This window comes from Myxine glutinosa, chromosome 10, assembly GCF_964187855.1.
Source record: "Myxine glutinosa chromosome 10, kmMyxGlut1.1, whole genome shotgun sequence".
NCBI classification, from domain to species: Eukaryota; Metazoa; Chordata; class Myxini; order Myxiniformes; family Myxinidae; genus Myxine; species Myxine glutinosa.
This window is the reverse complement of record NC_136270.1, coordinates 129,813,823-129,836,282: the sequence shown is the minus strand read 5'-3', so window position 1 is coordinate 129,836,282 and position 22,460 is coordinate 129,813,823. Positions and strand designations below refer to the sequence as shown.

Genomic DNA, 22,460 nt, shown 5'->3' with positions numbered 1-22,460 from the left:
GTCCGGCAATGACAGGTATTTCTGATGGAATAATAGAACTGATGTATCATTAATACAAAATCCCTGATAAACCGTCAATCAAATGGAAAATAAAACCTACCAATCTGTCGTGAACATGCGACCGACGTTTTCATCTTCACTAACTCCTCCATTGTCGCCATGTTTTTTTGAATCGCTCGCATAAGGCTCAAAACTACAGTTTATGGCTCCATAATTCCCCCCGGAAGCGTTTTCATCAATAATTTTGTCTCCCGTAGTTTCTTCAAATTCCCACTTGATCAGTTTCAACATACTGAGAACCTTCACAGTTGATGGAATCGATGTCGGAATTTGATCTCAAAATACAGGGATCTCCATGTAAACCGCCATTTGGATCAAGGTGGGTTCTTTGTGACATCACTGGCAAAAATCGACACCTTGGAGCTTTCAGAAAATCGACACCAAAGAAAATTTAAAAAACTTTCAAATCAGTCCGTGATTAATGATTTTCATTGGTTTTCAGAAAACAAAATGTTTGTGTTTGTGTTCTCTTTCATGAATGTAAGAGGGGATTGAACATGTCAATACAAAAGGAAAAGCATTTCAAGTTTTAAGCATACTACTTACTTGTGATTTCTGTGATTGGCAATATTTTATGTAAAGCATTCAAAGTGACCATACACGGCGGTAAGGTTTAAAACCAGGGAGCTGCAGTTGGATGCATCGCAGCCCCCTGGTTGCCTTCCATTACTCCAAAATGTCAATACAGTATAGAATTTAAAAAATCAGTTTGAAGCAGCATGCCAGGCCAAACAACGGTGTCTTTATTTTGGGTTTGACTCCGTGTGCACCCCCACTCGTCAACCGATTGTCCCCTCATCCCAGTGCATGTCCGCACACTTGGGTAAAGGGTCCGGATGAAATGAGACCGAGCTTACTATGATGCCCAAACCGGGATGGTTAAATTACATGGAAACACAGTATCAGGGCAGCTCGGTTTTCAACCAAGATTTAGTGGTGAATGGAAAAAGGTATTTTGTGCACGGGAACAAGGTAGTTTGTGCACGGGAACAAGGTAGTTTGTGCACGGGAACAAGGTAGTTTGTGCACGGGAACAAGGTAGTTTGTGCACGGGAACAAGGTAGTTTGTGCACGGGAACAAGGTAGTTTGTGTGACATCGTTTCGTTTGTAGTTCGTTTGCATGGAAATGAGGTATTTGTCACCACACTGCATTTGTTTGAGCTCAAGTTGTTGCGTTTTATTTTTTGTTCTTCTCCAGGTTCAAACCCAATGAAGATGTCATCGTCATCGGAGCGACTAATTTCCCCGAAGCACTGGACAAGTAAGCATTTTGGGTCCCCTTGTGATTGTGCAGATGTTCATTTTGAATTGTTTGTCATTTTTTCTTTTAATTGAATAAAATTGAGGTCATATGTAAATCTAAAAAAGGCCAAGTTTCATTTTGCCATTAATGTGACACAGGAACCAGTCAGGATGTACTTTCTCCCTATTTTGTGTACGATCTAAAATGAGGGGTATACGTGGGGTTGGGAGAGTATGTGGAGTGTTTCCTGTTCACCAATACCAATCATGGTGCATTTGCTCATCTTTGAGCATTAGATAAATGTTAGGAAAGAAAACAACCCAACACCCCTCCCCCAGTGTGTTCGGAATTTGTCGATGCACCTTTTTCATCCTCGGTATCCTATACGTGACAACTAAGAAATGGCCATGACTCAATACTGAAGCACCAGGGGACTCTCATTGAGCTAAATACTGTAGAAGATGAAATTTTCGCACTGAGTTCATGTTTGTGTGTTTGCATTCCACGGAGTGGACAAAAGACACATGACGATTTCACCAATGTTAACCATGTGAAACCCCAACGAACGTTTACATAGGGAGAAAAAAAAAAAACTGCAATGTATCCAGAATTGTTCAAAAATGGGCATCAAGACCTACTTTATTATAAACTCAGGTTTACGAACCTGGTGTCGATCATACGGAAGCAATTTAGCATTGTACGGAACTAAATTAGCATTGTACGGAATCAATTTATCATTGTACGGAACCAATTTATCATTGTACGGAACCAATTTATCATTGTACGGAACCAATTTAGCATTGTACGGAACCAATTTAGCATTGTACGGAACCAATTTAGCATTGTACGGAACCAATTTAGCATTGTACGGAACCAATTTAGCATTGTACGGAACCAATTTAGCATTGTACGGAACCAATTTAGCATTGTACGGAACCAATTTAGCATTGTACGGAACCAATTTAGCATTGTACGGAACCAATTTAGCATTTTTCTGAACCAATTTAGCATTGTACGGAACTAATTTAGCATTGTACGGAATCAATTTATCATTGTACGGAACCAATTTAGCATTGTACGGAATCAATTTATCATTGTATGGAACCAATTTAGCAGAACCAATTTAGCAATCACAGTACGGAACCAATGAAAATCCAGATTGAAGCATACAATGGGGAAGTACAGTAAAGCACATCAAATCACTAGCTCATTGAATGCAGAGATTATTAAATTAATGGTCTCCTGGAACATTTGATATTTTTATTCATTCCAATCTCCAGCCTCTGCATCGCTGTCTTCATATGCTGGTGCAGGACTTTCACTCGTTTTAGCTTTCAACATTACCTTGTTAGCGGTATGGACAGACAATGCAACACGCCCTGCTTTAACCAAGCTTACAGATTTTGGGACACATTTAATTTGAACACATTATCCACTTTTGAAATTGGCTTCAAATGATGAAGCATATTTTACATTGAATTGTCGACAACAAAGTACAGTAATGTAGTCGCAAACCGCGTATCCGTAGACCTATGCGACACGTGCTGGCCAAGCGAGTTGCTTGCTACTCACTACGATGGAACTGTGTGTACATATGGCACATTTTGATAAAATCATGGCAGGTTTTGACTTGTCCTTTTCGTGTCCTCTGCAAACTTTGAGACGCATTCTGTGTATCTTATCCAATTTTCATGTTTACAAAGGAATGTTTCACAAATTTTCTTCACACTTTTAAAATAAGTCACTTTAGCAAGTGCAGCAACTTTTGGCACCAACTTCCTGGCAGTATTGTACCCTTACATGGAAACCAAATTTCTGATATGTTTATCAAAAGTCTGCTTGGTTGAAAAAAACAAAACAATTATCCAGGTAAAAATACCCAAAGTTCAACGGTAAACACCGATCAAATGGCTTGTTCATGTGCCTTTCACCTTCTCCAGTGCTTTGATTCGTCCTGGCCGTTTTGACATGCAAGTGACAGTTCCTCGGCCAGACGTCAAGGGCCGCCTGGAAATCCTCCAGCTGTACATCTCCAAAATAAAGGTGGATCCAGGTAAGGAACAACCATCTAAGTTTCATCAGTCATTTCCTCTTTTGTATTTTTTTTTCTTTCCATTGTAGATATCGTACATTCCTGTGCATACTTGTCACAGATATGGTACAAACAAATTGTTCAATTCACAAATTAAAGTGACCATTCATGTCATAGAGACTAAAGAGCACTTTGGTACATTTAACAGCAAAAAAAATACATTTCAATGATCGGCAAAACAACAAACGTGTAAAAATGGAACAATTTCCAAGAAATAGTGTCCCCTCACTCCGAACCTTGGCGGAGTGAGGTTCAAAGTATGCCTCGGAGTTAAAGCTCGTCTCGGCTATCCGTCAGCTCGGGGATCTTAATCCCCGACGACATGACACTATTTATACACTTTAACAAAAGTGCCCAGAGAACAAAAACCCTTGGGGGAGATGTGATATTATTGGTATTCATATTGTTCTGTAATAACATTAATATTATGCTATTGTCATTAATGTTGTTATTAGAAGAGGCCTTGGAAAAATGCCATGATTAGCTATCTTAACACAGATATACACCTCAACACGGATTTCGCCCAAACTGGCCAACCCCCTAAGGGAGGGGGGAAAATGAAGTTGCTACCATGTGAATCTTGGTCTTCCTGTCAAGTTTACTTGAGATTGAGAAAGTAACGACCGAATGTATCACGCTCAGACAGGTCGACACCAAATTGCATATTTTAGTACGATTGTCTCACTCGCGCTAACAAAGTTATTCTCATCTCCACCTGCTCATATTTAATTGTTAGATGGATGGGTCTCTAGGCTCACCATGTCTCGGTGCCATTGTAGGAGGCAGTGACCATTTTTAGCTCACCTGGAACGTAGTTCCGGGGAGCTTATGCGATGGCGCGTCGTCCGTCCGTAGACACTTGCAACTTCTTCTCCGACACCGCTGATGGGATTGTGACGAAACTTGGCACAAATGATATTTGGTATGTTGTGACTAAAGTTTGTTAACAGAATGTAAAAAAATATCAGGGTCTAAGGGATCTACCGGGGGTCAAAGTGAATCCAGGTGATCTAAGGTGACCAACCCCCCCCCCCCCAACCTCTTAAATAGGAATTTGCTTTTTGCTCTGAAACTACACACAATTTCAATGAAAATTAACCACAACCTTCACCACCTGTGATGTACTGAAGTTTGTTCACGGCATTAAGAAAAATTTGGGTCTGAGGAGGTATAAAGGGTGGAGGGGTTGCCCACCAAAACTGTTTGAAGTTATGATTACGTTGGTGTGATTTTACATGCTGCCCTGTCTTCTAGCAACCATTGAAACTGGTTTAAAATACCGTGATACTGTTTAAAATACCTTTAGTCGGTGTATAGTATGCAGCTTTATTCTAACAGGTGAGCGCCGAGGGGTATTGCCCCTATTTTTGAATAAGCTGCCGTGGTACTTGCATCCAACACTTCCTAATATCATTACTGCTGAATTTTGTGTACCTGCCTATTAATCAGATTGCCTTGCTTATATAACAGGTAATCTCATAAATGCACTTCATGACAAAAAGTATGCGGACACCCCTTCTAATTAGTGTATTCGGCTATTTCAGCCACACCCATTGCTGACAGGTACATATAATCAAGCACACAGCCATGCAATCTCCATAGACAAACATTGGCAGTAGAATGGGCCGTACTGAAGAGCTCAGTGACTTTCAACATTGCACCGTCATTGGATGCCACCTTTCCAACAAGTCAGTTCGTTAAATTTCTGCCATGCTAGAGCTGCTCCGGTCAACGGCAAGTGCTGTAATTGTGAAGTGGAAACATGTAGGAGCAACAACAGCTCAGCCGCGAAGTGGTAGGCCGCACAAGCTCACAGAACGGGACCACCGAGTGCTGAAGCACGTAGCGCGTAAAAATTGTCAGCCCTCGGTTGCATCACTCACTACCGAGTTCCAAACTGCTTCTGGAAGCAACGTCGGCACAACAACTGTTCGTCGGGAGCTTCATGAAATGGGTTTCCCTGGCCGAGCAGCCGCACACAAGCCTAAGATCACCATGCACAATGCCAAGTGTTGGCTGGAGTGGTGCAAAGCTCGTCGCCATTGGACTCTGGAGCAGTGGAAACGCGTTCTCTGGAGTGATGAATCGCGCTTCAACATCTGGCAGTTCAACGGATGAATCTGGGTTTGGCGGATGCCAGGAGAACGCCACCTGCCCGAATGCATAGTGCCAACTATAAAGTTTGGTGGAGGAGGAATCATGGTCTGGGACTGTTTTTCATGGTTCGGGCTAGGCCCCTTAGTTCCAGTGAAGGGAAATCTTAACGCTCCAGCATACAATGACATTCCAGACGATTGTGTGCTTCCAACTTTATGGCAACAGTTTGGGGAAGGCCCTTTCCTGTTTCAGCATGACAATGCCCCATGCACAAAGCGAGGTCCATACAGAAATAGTTTGTCGAGATCGGTGTGGAAGAACTTGACTGGCCTGCACAGAGCCCTGACGTCAACCCCATCGAACACCTTTGGGATGAATTGGAACGCCGACTGCGAGCCAGGCCTAATCGTCTAACATCAGTGCCCGACCTCACTAATGCTCTTGTGGCTGAATGGAAGCAAATCCCTACAGCAATGTTCCAACATCTCGTGGAAAGCCTTCCCAGAAGAGTGGAGGCTGTTATAGCAGCAAAGGGGGGACCAACTCTATATGTTCTCCATATTGGAATGAGATGTGTGATGTTCGGGTATCCACATACTTTTGGTCATGTGTATCGAGTCTGGACCACTATCCACAACCTGCCGGACATACCCTGTGGCAGTCGGCAATGCATTATGTCGATGGCCTGAAAACACGATACCTCTACAATTGCACAGAATACGAGCTGATACGTCACACGACAAACCTTAGATTTTATTGCAAAAACTAATAGCCATTGATAATTTAACTCGATTTGATCTCGATGATCTTAATTTGAGTAAATAAGTACTTTGGCACCCAGCTGGTCATTTTGGGAATAATTCTGAAAGCAAGTGCTGGACTTTGAATTCTAAGTCAATGCTCACTTTCTGGTATTTGTCTCTGTGCAGATGTGAATGCCGAGGTGATTGCACGTGGCACGGTGGGCTTCTCGGGAGCTGAGCTCGAGAACCTGGTGAACCAGGCTGCATTGAAGGCAGCCATCGACAACAAGAGCATGGTCTCCTTTGTGGACCTTGAATTTGCCAAAGACAAGATCCTCATGGGTGAGGCACCCAGACATGTCCATTCTTATTCCTGTACATTGTTGTTTTTCATGACTTAATCTGTCACGGTCTTGGTTTGGATGATCCTGATGCCGCCATCAGCATGTTCCTTAGCAGAGTTCATCATTTTAATTATGTCAATTGTTTATGCTCGACGTGCAGGGCCCGAGCGGCGGAGCGCAGAGATAGACATGAACAACAAAATCATAACGGCTTACCACGAGGGTGGGCACGCTGTAGTTGCGTACTACACCAAGCACGCCATGCCCATCAACAAAGCTACCATCATGCCCCGAGGTCCCACTCTCGGCCACGTAAGGCAGCTTCGTTCCACAAACTTGTCATTTGATTCCTTTGTACGGAATATATGGGTCATTAGTGTCAATTGTGATTGATGTGTGCGGGTGGATAAGAGTGTGATTTTACACCTGCCTGTTTCAGTCGTTCTTCCTCAAGGTACATGCTGGGATTGTTTAATTAGTTTTCCTAGTTGAACCCATGGAAATTCCACTATAAATATAAACAGATACCACCACCGTAGAAACATGAGGCAGGATTTCCTCTGACATCTTCTGACGATTAAGCTTCAATTTCTGAACAATTCAAATTTATCTTTGGCTGAAAAAAAGTATCGTCTGTATATTGCAAGTTAAGACTCTATAGATGTTTGTGTGGTGTGCGTGTGGACTGTGGAGAGTCTACAGGTCTACGGCTCCAAGGTCTCTAAATAGTGTCAGGGTCGAAGGCGTCCAAAGGATCTATAGGGATCTATAAGGGTTCTCAAGGTACAAAGGTATTATGTTCCTTCATGTTCCAATAGTAGTTGGGCTATATGCCAAATATAAATGGCAAAATGGTTCTAAAGAGTCTAACGGCGTCTAAAGTGTTCCAGGGGTATAAGGGGTCTTAAAGTGTTCCAAGGGTATAAGGGGTCTAAATGAGGTCAAAGGGTCTATAGGTACTAAAGGGGTATAAAGGGTGTAAGGAGTTTTAAGGTACTTAATGGTCAAGGGGTCTAATCAGTCTGAAGGGTGTAAAATGTACGATACAATAATATTGTTACTGATTGCGGTTTAGGATGTTGTTTGCCGAGCGAAGGCTCCGCGACCGAACAGTTGTTCCCCGACTCACCCGATTCACCCAGAACTTTGGCCGTATCGCACCGCAGCTGCCCAATCTGGAAAACTCTAAAACGACCGAATGCAAAGAGGAAAAGGAATAAGACGAGAAGACGTACAGAAGAGTAATGGGATTTATTATTTACACAAGCAAAAAGAAAGCAGTCACGTTTATTTACAACACATAAGACGCAGGTGACACAGTGCAAATACTAGCTTATACAGACTTAATTAAATACCCAGGGACAAGACACACAGAACAAACTCACGTACACAAGAAGGGTGGAAAGGCAGGAGGTGGATGGCTGGAGGGAGAGGAAGGTCCAAGGGGGTCCTGCAGCACGATCGGCGCGTTTAGCAGCCGCCGTTCCTTAGCGGCCCTGCTCAAAACCGCTGTCCAGGCCCCAAGCGGCTGTTGGGTGTTGTTGCTGCTGTGGCCGCCGCTTGCTTTGCCAGGACTCGTCTGACTCGTCTGGTCCAAACCCTCAACTCAACAACACTCTTGCACGTCTCCCTGTCCAACCACTCTTTCTCTCTTGGTCCAACCACTCTTTCTCTTTCTTGGTCCAACCACTCTTTCTCTCTCTTGGTCCACTCACTCCTCACCACCGACTCCACGCTTCTTGCGCGCGCGCCTTTATAGCGCCTCCGGCGATCAAGCCGCCGGCCTTCAGGACACGCCCATCGGTGTGCTCACCTCGGCCCTGGTTGGTCACGCGACCCTCTGGCTCCGCCCTTGATGACGACGGGCGGGCACGCCCCTCTTCCCTGACCCGAGCACATGTTCAATGGTGGTTTTGGAGGGGATGTAATTGGCAATCGAGGCTTGGCAATGACGAAAGGGGATGTGAAAGGAAATGGAGATTTTGGGGAGGGGAATGAAAGGGGATCTATTCTCTTTCACTGGTGCAATGGAGTATTTCAATTAATGGGAGACACAGCCTTACCCTAAAACACAGAATAAGATATAACTATCGAACAGGGGTATTCTATTATTGGCTGACGTGTATGCTTGTGGACTAATTATGGGATGCCCTTTCACCTTTACACAGCTCCAGAGGCAGGGGGCGCAGAATAAACAATAATAATAATAATAAAGCACACAATCAAAAAAAATACAGTCCTCATATCCGCAACAATATGTAATAAATAGATGTCGTCATGCTTCCGAAACCAATGTGAAACATACAAACTATGGATATAGTCAATCATACGTAATATGTAGATTTTCCGGGTAAAAATACCCAAAGTTCTTTTCACAAGCATGTGCAATACTCACTGACACGTACCAGTAATTGTACATTTCTCACCAGGAATGAATGATCGTTTTAAGGCCATTTTTCCCGCTAGAGCGGGGGTTAGCCTTGCGGGCCCCATGACAATCATGGTTCCCTGTTTGAGGCAATGTTTTTATGTTTCTCGCCAGGGATGAAATGATTTTATACAGCTGTTTCAGATTTGACGCGTCATCGTTTTTACCGTACAGATGTTTCTGATTTGACGCGTTATTGTCGTTTTTACCATATGTATTGTTACGGACGCGGTTAAAGATGTTATTTACCGAGCGGTGGTATTGCCGCGACCTAACAGTTCCCCCGATTCTTCCCCAACTCACCCGATTCACCCAGACGTTGGCCAAATCGCGCTATGCCAAATCAATGATAGAAAGGACACGACGACTGGAAAGAGGAAACGACGCAAGGGGTACAGTTCTCAAGACCTCCGGAGGAGGGTATAATTACAGTGGTGGAGAAAAGGGGTAGATTACAAGGCAGTGAGGTAAAGACACAGAAGAGATGGGCACTTAATTACCGTCTTATCTTATCCCAGACAGACCACAGACAAACGGAACAAGGCTGACTTACACAGGGATTGATGGCAGGAAGGGACAGGTAGGTCGATAGCACAAGGTGCACCTTGGCTCGGGGACAGGATAAAGCACGGTCCAGAAGATGCGGGGAGGTCTCACAGCGCTCGAAGGGGACGTCTTTCTTTCTCCAAGCTCGGCTCGCATCTGACGTCCCCTCCCTCTCCCTGCGCATGCTCAGCGGGGAGTGACACGCCCTCGGCTGGTTGGCTCCGCCCCACTGGGGCCGGTCCGCCGCTTCCATTGGGTGCGGGGGTTACCGGGCTCCGCCCTTGATGAGGAGCTGACAGGGAGCCCCTATTTGGTAACCCCGTCGAGCACATGTTCGATGGCGGCTCGTTGGGAAGGCCTGGTGCCCTCCCAACACCCCCTACCAACCAAGCCGGAGTGAGGACGCGCACTTCCTGCGCTCGTTGTTGTTGTTGTTGTTGAACTGTGAGGAAGAGCTGCGGGGAGGTATTGGGAGGTCCTAAACTTCCTAACGGTGCCATACAATCACATTCTGGTGCAACGAAGGGTCAGAATTAATGGAAACGAGTCCTTAACTGACATAGACTAAGAATAACTAGCAAGATGTCCTATAGTTGTCTTACATGAGATGCGGTGAACCTGGGCACGACATTTAATGGGGGAAATAGGGGGAGGTCGGGTCGACAGAGTGTTGTTTACAGAAAATGGGACTAGGGACTAGGGAATGGGGGATTGGGGATAGTTGGGAAGTATTGAGGAAATAGGGGAATATTTACAAGCGGATACGGATGAATGCAAATCCCATATCCGCAACAGTATGTTTCTGATTTGACACGTCATTATCGTTTTTACCATACGGATGTTTCTGATTTGACGCGTCATTATAGTTTTTACCGTCATTATCGTTTTTACCGTACAGATGTTTCTGATTTGACGCGTCATTATCGTTTTTACCGTCATTATCGTTTTTACCGGACAGATGTTTCTGATTTGACACGTCATTATCGTTTTTACAGTGCGGATGTTTCTGATTTCACACATCATTATCGTTTTTACCATGAGGATGTTTCTGATTTGACGTGTCATTATCGTTTTTACCGTACAGATGTTTCTGATTTGACGCGTCATTATCGTTTTTACCATCATTATCGTTTTTACCGTACAGATGTTTCTGATTTGACGCATCATTATCGTTTTTACCGTAAGGATGTTTCTGATTTGACGCGTCGTTATCGTTTTTACCGTACGGAATCCGTACTACGGATGTTTCTGATTTCACCCATCATTCCCGATTTTTACCGTATGGTTGTTTGATTTGACGTGTCATTATCGTTTTTACCATACGGATGTTTCTGATTTGACGCGTCATTATCGTTTTTACCATCATTATCGTTTTTACCGTACAGATGTTTCTGATTTGACGCGTCATTATCGTTTTTACCATCATTATCGTTTTTACCGTACAGATGTTTCTGATTTGACGCGTCATTATCGTTTTTACCGTAAGGATGTTTCTGATTTGACCCATCATTCCCGATTTTTACCGTACGGTTGTTTGATTTGACACGTCATTATCGTTTTTACCATACGGATGTTTCGGATTTGACGCGTCATTGTTGTTTTTACCATACGGATGTTTCTGATTTGACCCGTCATTATCGTTTTTACCATACGGATGTTTCTGATTTGACGAGTCATTATCGTTTTTACAGTAAGGATGTTTCTGATTTGACGCGTCATTATCGTTTTTACCGTATGTATGTTTCTGATTTGACGCGTCATTATCGTTTTTACCGTACGGATGTTTCTGATTTCACACATTATCATTTTTACTGTATGGATGTTTCTGATTTGACCCATCATTCCCGATTTTTACCGTACGGTTGTTTGATTTGATGCGTCATTATCGTTTTTACCATACAGATGTTTCTGATTTAACCACCTTTAGAGGCCATTTTTCCCCGCAAAGCGGGGGTTGGCCTTTTTCGGGAACCGTGGTTGTTGTTGTTTTTTGGTCCCCTTTTTGAAGCAATGTTTTATGGCCGGATGCCCTTCCTGACGCCAACCCTTTTTGCCGCCTTTAACGACAAACAGGGAATTACCAGTGAACTGATACTCAATTAGCCGACCTCGGAAGGATGACAGGCTGATTCAACCCCCCTGGCGTTAATTCAGCAATCGACCGGGATTCAAACCCAGGATCCTAGGATCCTAAGCCAGCACCCTAGCCGCTAGCCCAACACGGATGTTTCTGATTTGACGCGTCATTATCGTTTTTACCATACGGATGTTTCTGATTTGACACGTCATTATCGTTTTTACCATACGGATGTTTCTGATTTGACACGTCATTGTCGTTTTTACCTTACGGATGTTTCTGATTTGACGTGTCATTATCGTTTTTACCATACGGATGTTTCTGATTTGACACGTCATTATCGTTTTTACCATACGGATGTTTCTGATTTGACGAGTCATTGTCGTTTTTACCGTTCGGATGTTTCTGATTTGACACGTCATTATCGTTTTTACCGTATGTATGTTTCTGATTTGACATGTCATTATCGTTTTTACCGTACGGTTGTTTGATTTGACACATCATTATCGTTTTTACCATATAGTCAGGTTCAGTATGTCCAGATTTAAGGTTTCGTTGGATTTTTTGTGGGATTTGGAAAACTATATATTTTTGGAAACTATATTGTATAGTCAGTCAGATAACCAATGTTGCTATTTGCACAGACTCCTGTATGGCGGCCATCTTGGATTTTCAAAATTGCTGCCGTAGAACTAATTTTTCTCAATATCTCAGCTTCTGAATAACATAGAGCTTTGATTCTAACGGCTAAACATACATTTTCAAGGGCCCCGAATCCAATGGTAACAAGTTCGATAAGCTAGACATGACCATAGAGCTCCTATGTGGCGGCCATCTTGGATTTTTCAAACTGGCCGCCATAAAATTGATGTTTCTCAGGATCTCATCTTCTAAATAGAGCTTCTAAATTCATCTCTAACATTGCCAATGCTAGACAGAGATTCTTCATGGTTACACCAGAATTATCACGTCTGTCAAAAGACTTCAAGAGTCAGTTTGGCCTGGAAGGTGACAAGATCACAGAACATCATGACCTTGGTCCAAGTGCAGTCAAGAGGGAGCATGAAGCAATCAACAAGATCAAGGCTGCGATACTGAGTCACGGGAATCCATTTGACACTGAAGGTGACAAGCTGCACAATGTGATAACGAATGCTTACATCCCAGACGAGTATGTACCACAGATCTTGAACATTGATGTCACTGGTCAGAAGTTGGATGAAGACTACGTGTCGGAGCGTATCAATGGAGATGTTAGCCTCTGGGCACCAGTCAAGAAGGAGAACAACAAGATGTTCACGTCTGGGAACAAGAGAACCACAGTGAAACTCAGAGACAGGACTGTGGATCTGAAGGAGACTAAGGAACTGTACGGAAGGCTCATGGTCCTTGCCAAGTCAAACAGAGACGTCAACCAGAAATATGCCATCGGAAATTACGAGTTCACTGTGACACCAGGAGCACTGTTCGCTCCAGATGGGACAATTCTTCCATGCACTGACAAGTCGAAGTTAATTCATCTCCTCGACAAGTTAGCAAGAGCAGAAATTCACCCCGAAGATCAGCAGCAGACACCAGCTGCAAGTGTTCTACAAGAAGATCCAATGGACACAAGAACAATGGCATCCACATCTAGTAAACCTCCAAGTCGGAAGATTGCACTGGTGGATGGGATGGTACTTGTGCATAAGCTGACAAAGAAACCAGCCACTGTAGTGAAAGTCAACGATCTGGGTGAATGCTTCAATGACAGACTCGTGTCTCTAACAAAAGATTGTGATGAGATCATACTGGTCTTTGACACGTACAAAAACGATTCTCTGAAGAGTGCTACCAGGGCTAAAAGAAGGCAAGGAAAGGATGCAGTACAGTATCAAGTCAGAGATGACACCAACATCAAACACATCCCAATGAGCAGATTCCTTTCTCATGACAAAACAAAGGCTGATCTGACTGACTATCTGGCAGCGAAAACTCTAGAATACAACAGTCACTCATCCAAGTTGATCATCACGTCTGCTTCAGGGCGTACTAGGAGCAACAGTGACCTGCTCTTCGAGGACAACAACCATGAAGAAGCTGACACCCTGTTGATCCACCAGGCCGTGCTGGCATCCCAGCGAAACCCACATGATGCGCAGTTGGTGTTCTTCTCTCCCGACACAGATGTCCTGGTACTAGTCATAGCAAACTATGACCTACTGCTGAGGAATACATCCATTTCCATGGCCTCTGGAATACTTCAAATAGAGCCACTGTGGACAGCTCTAGGGGTCGAAAGAGCAAAGGCATTGCCAGCCTTTCATGCTTTCACAGGGGCAGACAACACTGGGAGGTTCTCTCGAATAGGCAAAGCAACCTGGCTGCATGTCTACCTCAAAGCAAGTGAAGATGTCATAGACACCGTGCGAATGCTTTCAGATGCAACTGAAGTGACGGAGGACATGTTGTCCACACTAGCTAACTTTGTATGCGCTGCTTACTCTCCAAATGGCATCCGCATCAACAGCATCCCCGAACTACGATGGTATCTCATTTGCAAACACATGGCAGAAAGTGACAGGCTTCCTCCTACTCTTGGAGCTCTCAAGCAGCACATCCTTAGAGTCCATATCCAAGCCAGAGTGTGGGGTCAGGCAAGCATTGCTCAACAGGATCCTCAGCTGAATCCCCTGCAAAACGGCTTTTACAAAGACACGGATGGACAAGTGAAACCAACCACAACTGAGGAGCCTCCAGCCCCCAAGGCCATCATTCAAATGGTTAGATGTCAGTGCAAAACAGACTGTTCTTAATCTAGATGTTCCTGCAGAACAAACAACTTGGCTTGTACAGACAGACCTTTGTCAGTGTGACATCCAGTGCCAAAATGATGAGGACTCTCAAGATGTGATGAACGAAAGCGATGATGAGGATGATGATGACTTTACTCAATAATGAATCAAAGCTCTGTGCTCTTTAGAAGGTGAGTTACATCAGTTTTACGGCGGCCAGTTTGAAAGATCCAAGATGGCCGCCACATAGGAGCTCTATGGTCATGTCTAGCTTATCAAACTTGTTACCATTGGATTCGGGGCCCTTGAAAATGTATGTTTAGCCGTTAGAATCAAAGCTTTATGTTGTTTAGAAGCTGAGATATTGAGAAACATCAAGTTTAAGGCGGCCAGTTTGAAAAATCCAAGATGGCCGCCACATAGGAGCTCTATGGTCATGTCGAGCTTATCGAACTTGTTACCATTGGATTCGGGGCCTTTGAAAATGTATGTTTAGCCGTTAGAATCAAAGCTCTATGTTATTTAGAAGCTGAGATATTGAGAAAAATTAGTTGTACGGCGGCAATTTTGAAAATCAAAGATGGCCGCCATACAGGAGTCTGTGCAAATAGCAACATTGGTTTTCTGACTGACTATACAATATAGTTTCCAAAAATATATAGTTTTCCAAATCCCCCAAAAAATTCCAACGAAATTACATCGTGAACCTGACTAATATGGATGTTTCTGATTTCACGCGACATTATCGTTTTTACCATATGTATGTTTCTGATTTGTCGCGTCATTATCGTTTTTACCATATGTATGTTTCTGATTTGACGCGTCATTATCGTTTTTACCATATGGATGTTTCTGATTTCACGCGTCATTATCGTTTTTACCGTACGGATGTTTCTGATTTGACGCGTCATTATCGTTTTTACCATATGGATGTTTCTGATTTGACGCGTCATTATCGTTTTTACCGTACGGATGTTTCTGATTTGACGAGTCATTGTCGTTTTTACCGTATGGATGTTTCTGATTTGACGAGTCATTGTCGTTTTTACCATATGTATGTTTCTGATTTGACGCATCATTATCGTTTTTACCGTACGGATGCTTCTGATTTGATGCGTCATTATCGTTTTTACCATACGGATGTTTCTGATTTGACGCGTCATCGTTTTTACCATATGGATGTTTCTGATTTCACGCGACATTATCGTTTTTACCGCGTGCTTTTGCGGTTGCCATACGACACACTATCGCCGATTCCAGTTTTCAATCATTTTGGTGTCCCTTGGCTTATTGGCACTAGTTGTGTTGTTGCCTTTCTTCAGATCAGCACACCTTCTCCAAAAAAACCCAAAAGGCTGATTTTTGTCCCCATTGTTTCGTCGTATTTCCCCTTGCTCAAAAAGTAGTTGGTCTGAGGGGCTAAACCAGGACTGTAAGGGATATACGGTTTATGCACGGATGCTGCCTCCGACCGGACGTGATGAATGTGCGTTGCCATCAAAGTTGTAGCAGCCTTAACAAATCAACCCAATACCTTCAGGAGGGGTTCCGATGGAGGAAATCTGTGTCGATATTTTGGGTTGAATCGGACGTTTACCATTTTGATCATCCTGCTGTTTTATTAGCTAACTCACCTAACACTACTTTTTGGGACAAGGTTTCGCTGTTGCCGGAGAATGACCGTTGGAGCGAAACGAAAGCACAGCTATTGGCTCAAATGGACGTCAGCATGGGTGGTCGTGTGGCCGAGGAGCTCATTTTTGGTCCAGAAAACGTTACCACAGGTGTGTGACCACATCCACCTTCATAGAGCATGTTGCAAGTGTGCGAATGTTGAACTTTTCCACAGATCGCATTGTTTTTGTAATGTCAGAGTTGTTTTCTGAGATTTGTGTTATTGCATTTTAATATGATACAAATAGTGTTATATTCGATTTATGTAATTGGATTTTGATGTGATAGAAAGTGTTATATTCGATTTGTGTAATTGCATTTTAATATGATACAACAACAACAGACATTTTAAGGCCATTTTCCCTGCTAGAGCGGGGGTTAGCCTTGCGGTCCCCATGACAATCTTCTCCATTTTGCCCTATTTTCTGCATCTCCCCTTGTTAACCCCCTTGCCCGCATTTCTTCTTCCACCATCTTTAGCCAAGTCTTTCTCGGTCTTCCCCGTCCTCTACTTCCTTCTACATTCATTTCCATCACTCTTCTCAACCAGTCACTTTCATCCTTCCTCAACACATGACCAAACCATCTCAACCTGTTTCTCTTCACAGCATCCATCACAGGCTCTATTCCCATCATCTTTCGCAATTCATCATTTGTCTTCCTCTCTCTCAACGACACTCCACACATCCACCGAACCATTCGCATTTCCAGCCTTCGTCGCTGCTGTATGTTCATGACCCATATACATTCTATATACAAACATATACATATAGCCGAAACCGTATACATATAGCCTGGTGTTGGGCTAGTGGCTAGGGTGCCAGCTTAGGATCCCAGGATCCTGGGTTCGAATCCCGGTCGATCGCTGAATTAACGCCAGGGGGTTGACTCAGCCTGTCATCCTTCCGAGGTCGGCTAATTGAGTACCAGTTCACTGGTAATTCCCTGCTTGTCGTAAAAAAGGCGACAAACAGGGTTGGCGGCAGGAAGGGCATCCGGCTGTAAAACATTGCTTCAAAAAGGGGACCGAAAAACAACAACAACCACGGTCCCCGAAAAAGGCCAACCCCCGCTTTGCGGGGAAAAATGGCCTCTAAATGTGGTTATATATTATATTATTATACAAAGTGTTTTATTCGATTTGTGTAATCTTTAATTGCATTTTAATCTGATACAAATAGTGTTATATTCGATTTGTGAAACTTGAGTTCACCTATTTGAAACGTGAATGTTAAAATTTATCTGAGTGACGCTGTCAAGTGGTTGTGTTTCGGCCTTCTCTACGTGGCGGTCATAAGATACGATTACAATTGGTGCGTTTGGGGCAGTGTTAGCGTCTGTGATGACGTGATCTGCACGGTGTCGTCACACCTACGACTGTGTGGCCGATCTATGCTTTAACTGCCGAGTGCATGCGGCCTCATTACCAACAAGATCGCATTTAGCAAAAAGTCCCCTTGTCTTTACACTGTATTTCCATTTATCAACTTAAATGTGTACAGATAAACAAAGGTCGTGCAGCCGAAAAAAGACATCACCTCCGTTAATTGCCTCGAGAGAGACAGAGACAGTTTGGAAACGACAGAAAACCAGATGTCAACAGTCACGTCAGGGCACTGAAACATAAAAAGAGGTGATGCATGCGTGTGACCTCATCCGTGAGGCAGTACCTTCCTGTCTTCTGAATGATCTGCGTTATTGTCGCACTTGTAGCTAAGCGCTAAAACAAGCGCATGCATGCACACGCCAACTCCGATCCGATGTACCATATTCTGTTACAGAGCGTTGGTTCTGCCAAAGCAGTTTCCGGGTGAGGTGTCACGCTGGGTGTTTTAATTTTTTTTGTATACAAGATCGAGGCTCGTGTAAGAGCTAACATTAAATCGCATAAAAACAAACTGACACATAAAACCTATGATAAAGGGAGCAGGAGACAAGATGGGGAGAGAGAGGGAAGCACACAAGTACAACAGCAGAGAACAGGGAGTACAACAGTAGATCGGGAGATATGTGGGAGGGAGAGGGCTTGGGGGGGGGGGGGGGGGAGGCATGGGAAGGGGGTTAGGGGTGGGAGAGGTATAAAACACATGGACACTGCCAAGACTTCCAGGAAAGAAGTTGGAATTTCAAACAAGGTGGATCTGGGGTGAATTAGTGGGGGTAGAAAAGATCAAGGTTTTGGATGGGGATAAGAGATGTTTGTGAACAGCTGTTTTAAATACCCAGAGGAAGGAGTGGGATTGAAGAGAGTGAGGGAGTTTGTTGCAGAGGCGGGAGAAAAGAGGAATGAAAGGGTGGAGGTGAATAGAGAGTCTTGATTTTGGCAGTTTAACCATAAGAGAGTTGCAGGCAGATCTTATGCGACCTGTAGGAATATTTGAGGGACAGAGCACAGACAGGGAGCTAGGCCGGAGAGGAGTTTGCAGAAGACAAAGACCACCAACCTGCCTGCGGTGAGTGAGTGAAAGGCCCTCACAATCAGCTTCATCGCGGGAGATTCCAATGATTCTGAAAGCTTTGGTTTCAACAGCGTGAAGCCGAGCCAGGTGTGAGGCAGGAGCACCAGCCCAGAGGGAGCAGTATTCCATTGAGCTGTGGATGAAAGCCTTGTATGTGGTGAGGAGCTCAGGTGTGTCAAGAAAGGACTTCGCATGACGGAGGATGCCCAGTCGGCGACTGGCTTTGGAGGCCAGATTAGAAATGTGGTTTTCCGAGGAAAGATCATGGCAGATAGTGAGGTCCAAAAGCTTGAGTGACAGAACTTCTTGGAGAGGATTGTTCAGAAGGTAGATGGGAGGGTTGTCCAATCGGTCTTTTTGGAGAGAGACGGTGAGAGTGTGAGATTTGTCAGGATTGAAAGACATGTTCCACTTGTTTTACCAGTCTTTGATTTTGTCAAGGTCTGCACAGAGTGACTGCCAATCTGAGGGGTGAGGTATGGCGCGGCAGAGAGTGGAGTCATCAGCAAAGAGATCGAGAGGATTTTCCAGAGAGTCGGAAAGATCATTGATGAAGACCAGAAAAAGCACAGGGCCCAGAACACTACCTTGGGGAACTCCAGCCTGAACAGGAAGGGGAGATGAGAGAAACCCATTCGGGGCCACACGTTGACTACGACCAGAGAGGAAGTCTGCAAGCCATGCGTGGAGATTTCCATGGATACCATAGGAGGAGAGTTTGGTGAGCAGAGCGGGATGCCAGACCGTATCGAAGGCACATGATATGTCAAGGGAGACAGCTCTGATTTCCTGTTTGCCATTGAGGACCTCCATCCATTGTTGAGACAGCAGAAGCAGCATGTCCAGAGTGGAGTGACCTGCTCTGAAACCAAATTGATGATCAGAGATCAAGCGTGCAAAAGGTGCAAAAACGATGATTGAAGAAGAGGAAGGATTTGATATCCGAAGCAATGATGGATTCCATGACTTTGCTGATAATTGGGAGCAGGCTGATTGGTCTGTCATTGCAAGGGTCCGTTTTTGCATCTTTTTTGTGTAAAGCAGTAATGTTGGCTGATTTGCAAGCTGATGTCAGATGACCTTGAGCAAAAGAGAGGATGAAGAGAACAGAGAGAGGAGAGGGTGTGAAAGAGCGGCAGAGCAGGATTTTAGGACCGGTGGGATGATGCCGTCTGGTCCATTTGCAGAAACAGAGTCGAGGTTTGACAAAAACTTTTCCACCTTGTCAGGAGAGAAGGACACAGAGTCCAGGAGCAGCTGGGTTTGACTGGGTACGGTGGGAACAGAGAGATGGGTTTGGGACACAAGATTTTGAGGCAAACATGGAGTTGAGGCATTCAGCTTTTTCACGTGCGTAGTCAGCTGTGTGGCCGTTTGAGGTGAGGGAGGGGATGGAGGGGGAACAAACACCAGAAACAGATTTGACCAGACACCACCAGGATTTGGAAGAGGGAGACAGGTTTGAGAGTTCAGTCTTGAGAGTGGAGATAGTTTCCTGGCTCTCCTGAGGGTAGACACACACTTGTTCCAGGCTTTCTGAAAGGAAATGAGATTGCCTTCTGTTGGATTTGCCTTCCAGGGGGCGAAGGCAATTTGTTTCAGGGCAACTGCCTCACCACAAGATTCCGTGTACCATGGACGGGAGGAAGGGTATGACAACTGAAGATGAGATGGGATAAATCTGTATATGAGAGAGAGCAATTTACTTTGGAAGGATTCCCAGGAAGAGTTTATGTCGGAGACGGTAGAGATGGGAGACCAGTCCGGATGATTGATGGCTGCTTGAAGACCATGCCAGTTGGCCTGAATGAAATGCCAGACTCGTCGACGCTGAGGAGGCCTTCTGAGAATGGCCAGATAGATGTCTTGATGTTTGAGAAATGTTTCTCATGATGATGTTCAGATGTCTAGAGAGATGTTTGCCACCCCTCTCCCAGCACTAGTTAGGGCAGGAACTTGTAATTTGTTCAGGCTGCTGGCAATAACTCGCTGACTTGTCATGAAGGACACCTTGGGATCTTTAACGTCCGCCAACTAGTGTCGGCAGATGGGCCGCCCAGTTTAACGTCCATCCGAGGGATGGTGCACACTGATGAATCACCCTGCCTGTGAAACCGAGTTTTTATGTGGATCGGGACTCGGGATCGACGGCTTAGAGGCGCGTGTGCAAAACTTGGGCCACCTGTCCACCTGCACATGCTAACTCCACACATGGAAATCAGAGGATCGATTTACATCTGGACACTGTCGACAGACAGGCAAAATGTTAAAAAGGGGAAAAATAATTTTTTTCAATTCTGGAGTGTGTTGTAAGGAAATAACTTGTTTTTATCAAGGTGATGAATTCAAACACGGTTGCTCTGAAAAACCATGTCGTCGTTGATGTCGAGGTTACGTATACTTCATAAAGTACATTAACACACTTGAACAAAACCCCAGTAGATGGTTGCTTATGGACTAAACATCCAATCGGCACAGGTCCGGTGTATCGTGATCACCGTCATCTTCTGTTGTTTTCTATTGCGGACAGAAGAAGCCCTTTTGATATTTCGTTTATCTAAACAGTTTTATGTTCCAATACCACATGATCTATTCCCCTGTATTGAAATTCCCACAATTTTGGAAAACTCTGACTGTTTGTTCTACCAGGTGCTTCAAGCGATTTTGAAAGTGCCACCAAGATTGCCAGAATGATGGTGACGAGATGTGGCATGAGCATCAAGGTTGGAATGAAAGCTTCCTTTTCTCTCTTTTTGAAAGTCTTCGAGTCTGTAGTTACACTAGAGTTGTTTCCTGATGTCCAGCCCCTTCCTGTAACCTGCTGGCTCGCTTTTGATCTGACGGGTAATGCAAGATAACGTGATGCACTTTTTTGTGAACAGCTCGGAATGATGTCTTATGGAGATGGCGAAAAGCTGAGTCCAGAAACCCAGGCCATCATTGAACAGGAAGTGAGGGCTTTGCTTTGGGTATGTAGCACCTCACCTTGCTCCTGGCTTTTGGAGTTGGCAAGCCTTTGCTTCATATCACGACCTTTGTCATTTCTGTTCATCATTGTTTTCCAGCGAATCACCTTCATCTCACCAACTTTGAAAGATGAGACGTTTCTTGCATCTGGAACATGTGGAAGTTGCTTTATACACTTGGCTGTAAATTCATTCATATGTGCACATGTCGTTTAACCGTTAAAAGCAAAATAATTGAATTTCACAATTCCGAAACTAAATTACCCTCCATGGACTTTCGGATATAATGATTTTGATGAAGCACGCGAACACGTATGTTTGTCATGCGAGTGTTTGACCATTTAAAAGGAAAGTGAACTTAGCTGGTAGATGCTGTGCCCTTCTTCAGGAATCTTCTGAGAGGGCCCGGACTATCCTGAAGACGCACGCGCGGGAGCACAAGCTATTGGCGGAAGCACTGCTGCAGTACGAGACTCTGAACGTACAAGAAATCCGCTTGATCTTCGAAGGAAAGGCTCTCGAAGATCGGTTTCTGGAGCATGCCCCCATCACCAAAGCTAAAATAATCTCCCCCGTGACCTCCCACCTTCCCGAAGGCCTCTGAGAGCCATTCCTGAGACTTTTCAGCACATGATTAGTTTTACGCAACCACTTAATGTTGTCAGCAGCTGACTGTATTTGCTTTAAACATGGATACGTTTTAGGATAGTCACGGCATTGCAGCAAATAAACCAGCTGGATAGTCGACAGCTCATTACTTAGACCAGACATGAAACGGTGAGGAGGTCAAGTTTGAGAGGATCCGATTGCTTCAAAGAAAAATGGCAAACACTGATTGGCTGGACACATCAATCTGCAGAAGAATCAATTAGCACCCCCAATGTAAAATAAGTCAACAAAACCGATACCTTCACCTCGATTTGCAATTGGTAATAAAATACATGTACAGCATCCAT

General features: G+C 44.3%; 1 protein-coding gene across 1 annotated transcript in view; it reads left to right on the top strand.

Annotated features, from left to right (window-relative positions):
- The window catches only part of YME1L1 (YME1 like 1 ATPase), a 94,797-nt gene extending 72,340 nt beyond the window's left edge, over positions 1-22,457 (top strand). The window contains exons 12-19 of the mRNA XM_068126066.2: positions 1,260-1,322; positions 3,245-3,357; positions 6,423-6,578; positions 6,741-6,892; positions 16,063-16,189; positions 21,188-21,261; positions 21,421-21,507; positions 21,893-22,457. Of these exons, the coding sequence (XP_067982167.1) occupies positions 1,260-1,322; positions 3,245-3,357; positions 6,423-6,578; positions 6,741-6,892; positions 16,063-16,189; positions 21,188-21,261; positions 21,421-21,507; positions 21,893-22,108 (988 nt within the window). The 3' untranslated portion in view covers positions 22,109-22,457. The remainder of the gene's footprint in view (positions 1-1,259; positions 1,323-3,244; positions 3,358-6,422; positions 6,579-6,740; positions 6,893-16,062; positions 16,190-21,187; positions 21,262-21,420; positions 21,508-21,892) is intronic.
- The last annotated feature ends 3 nt before the right edge of the window (positions 22,458-22,460 follow it).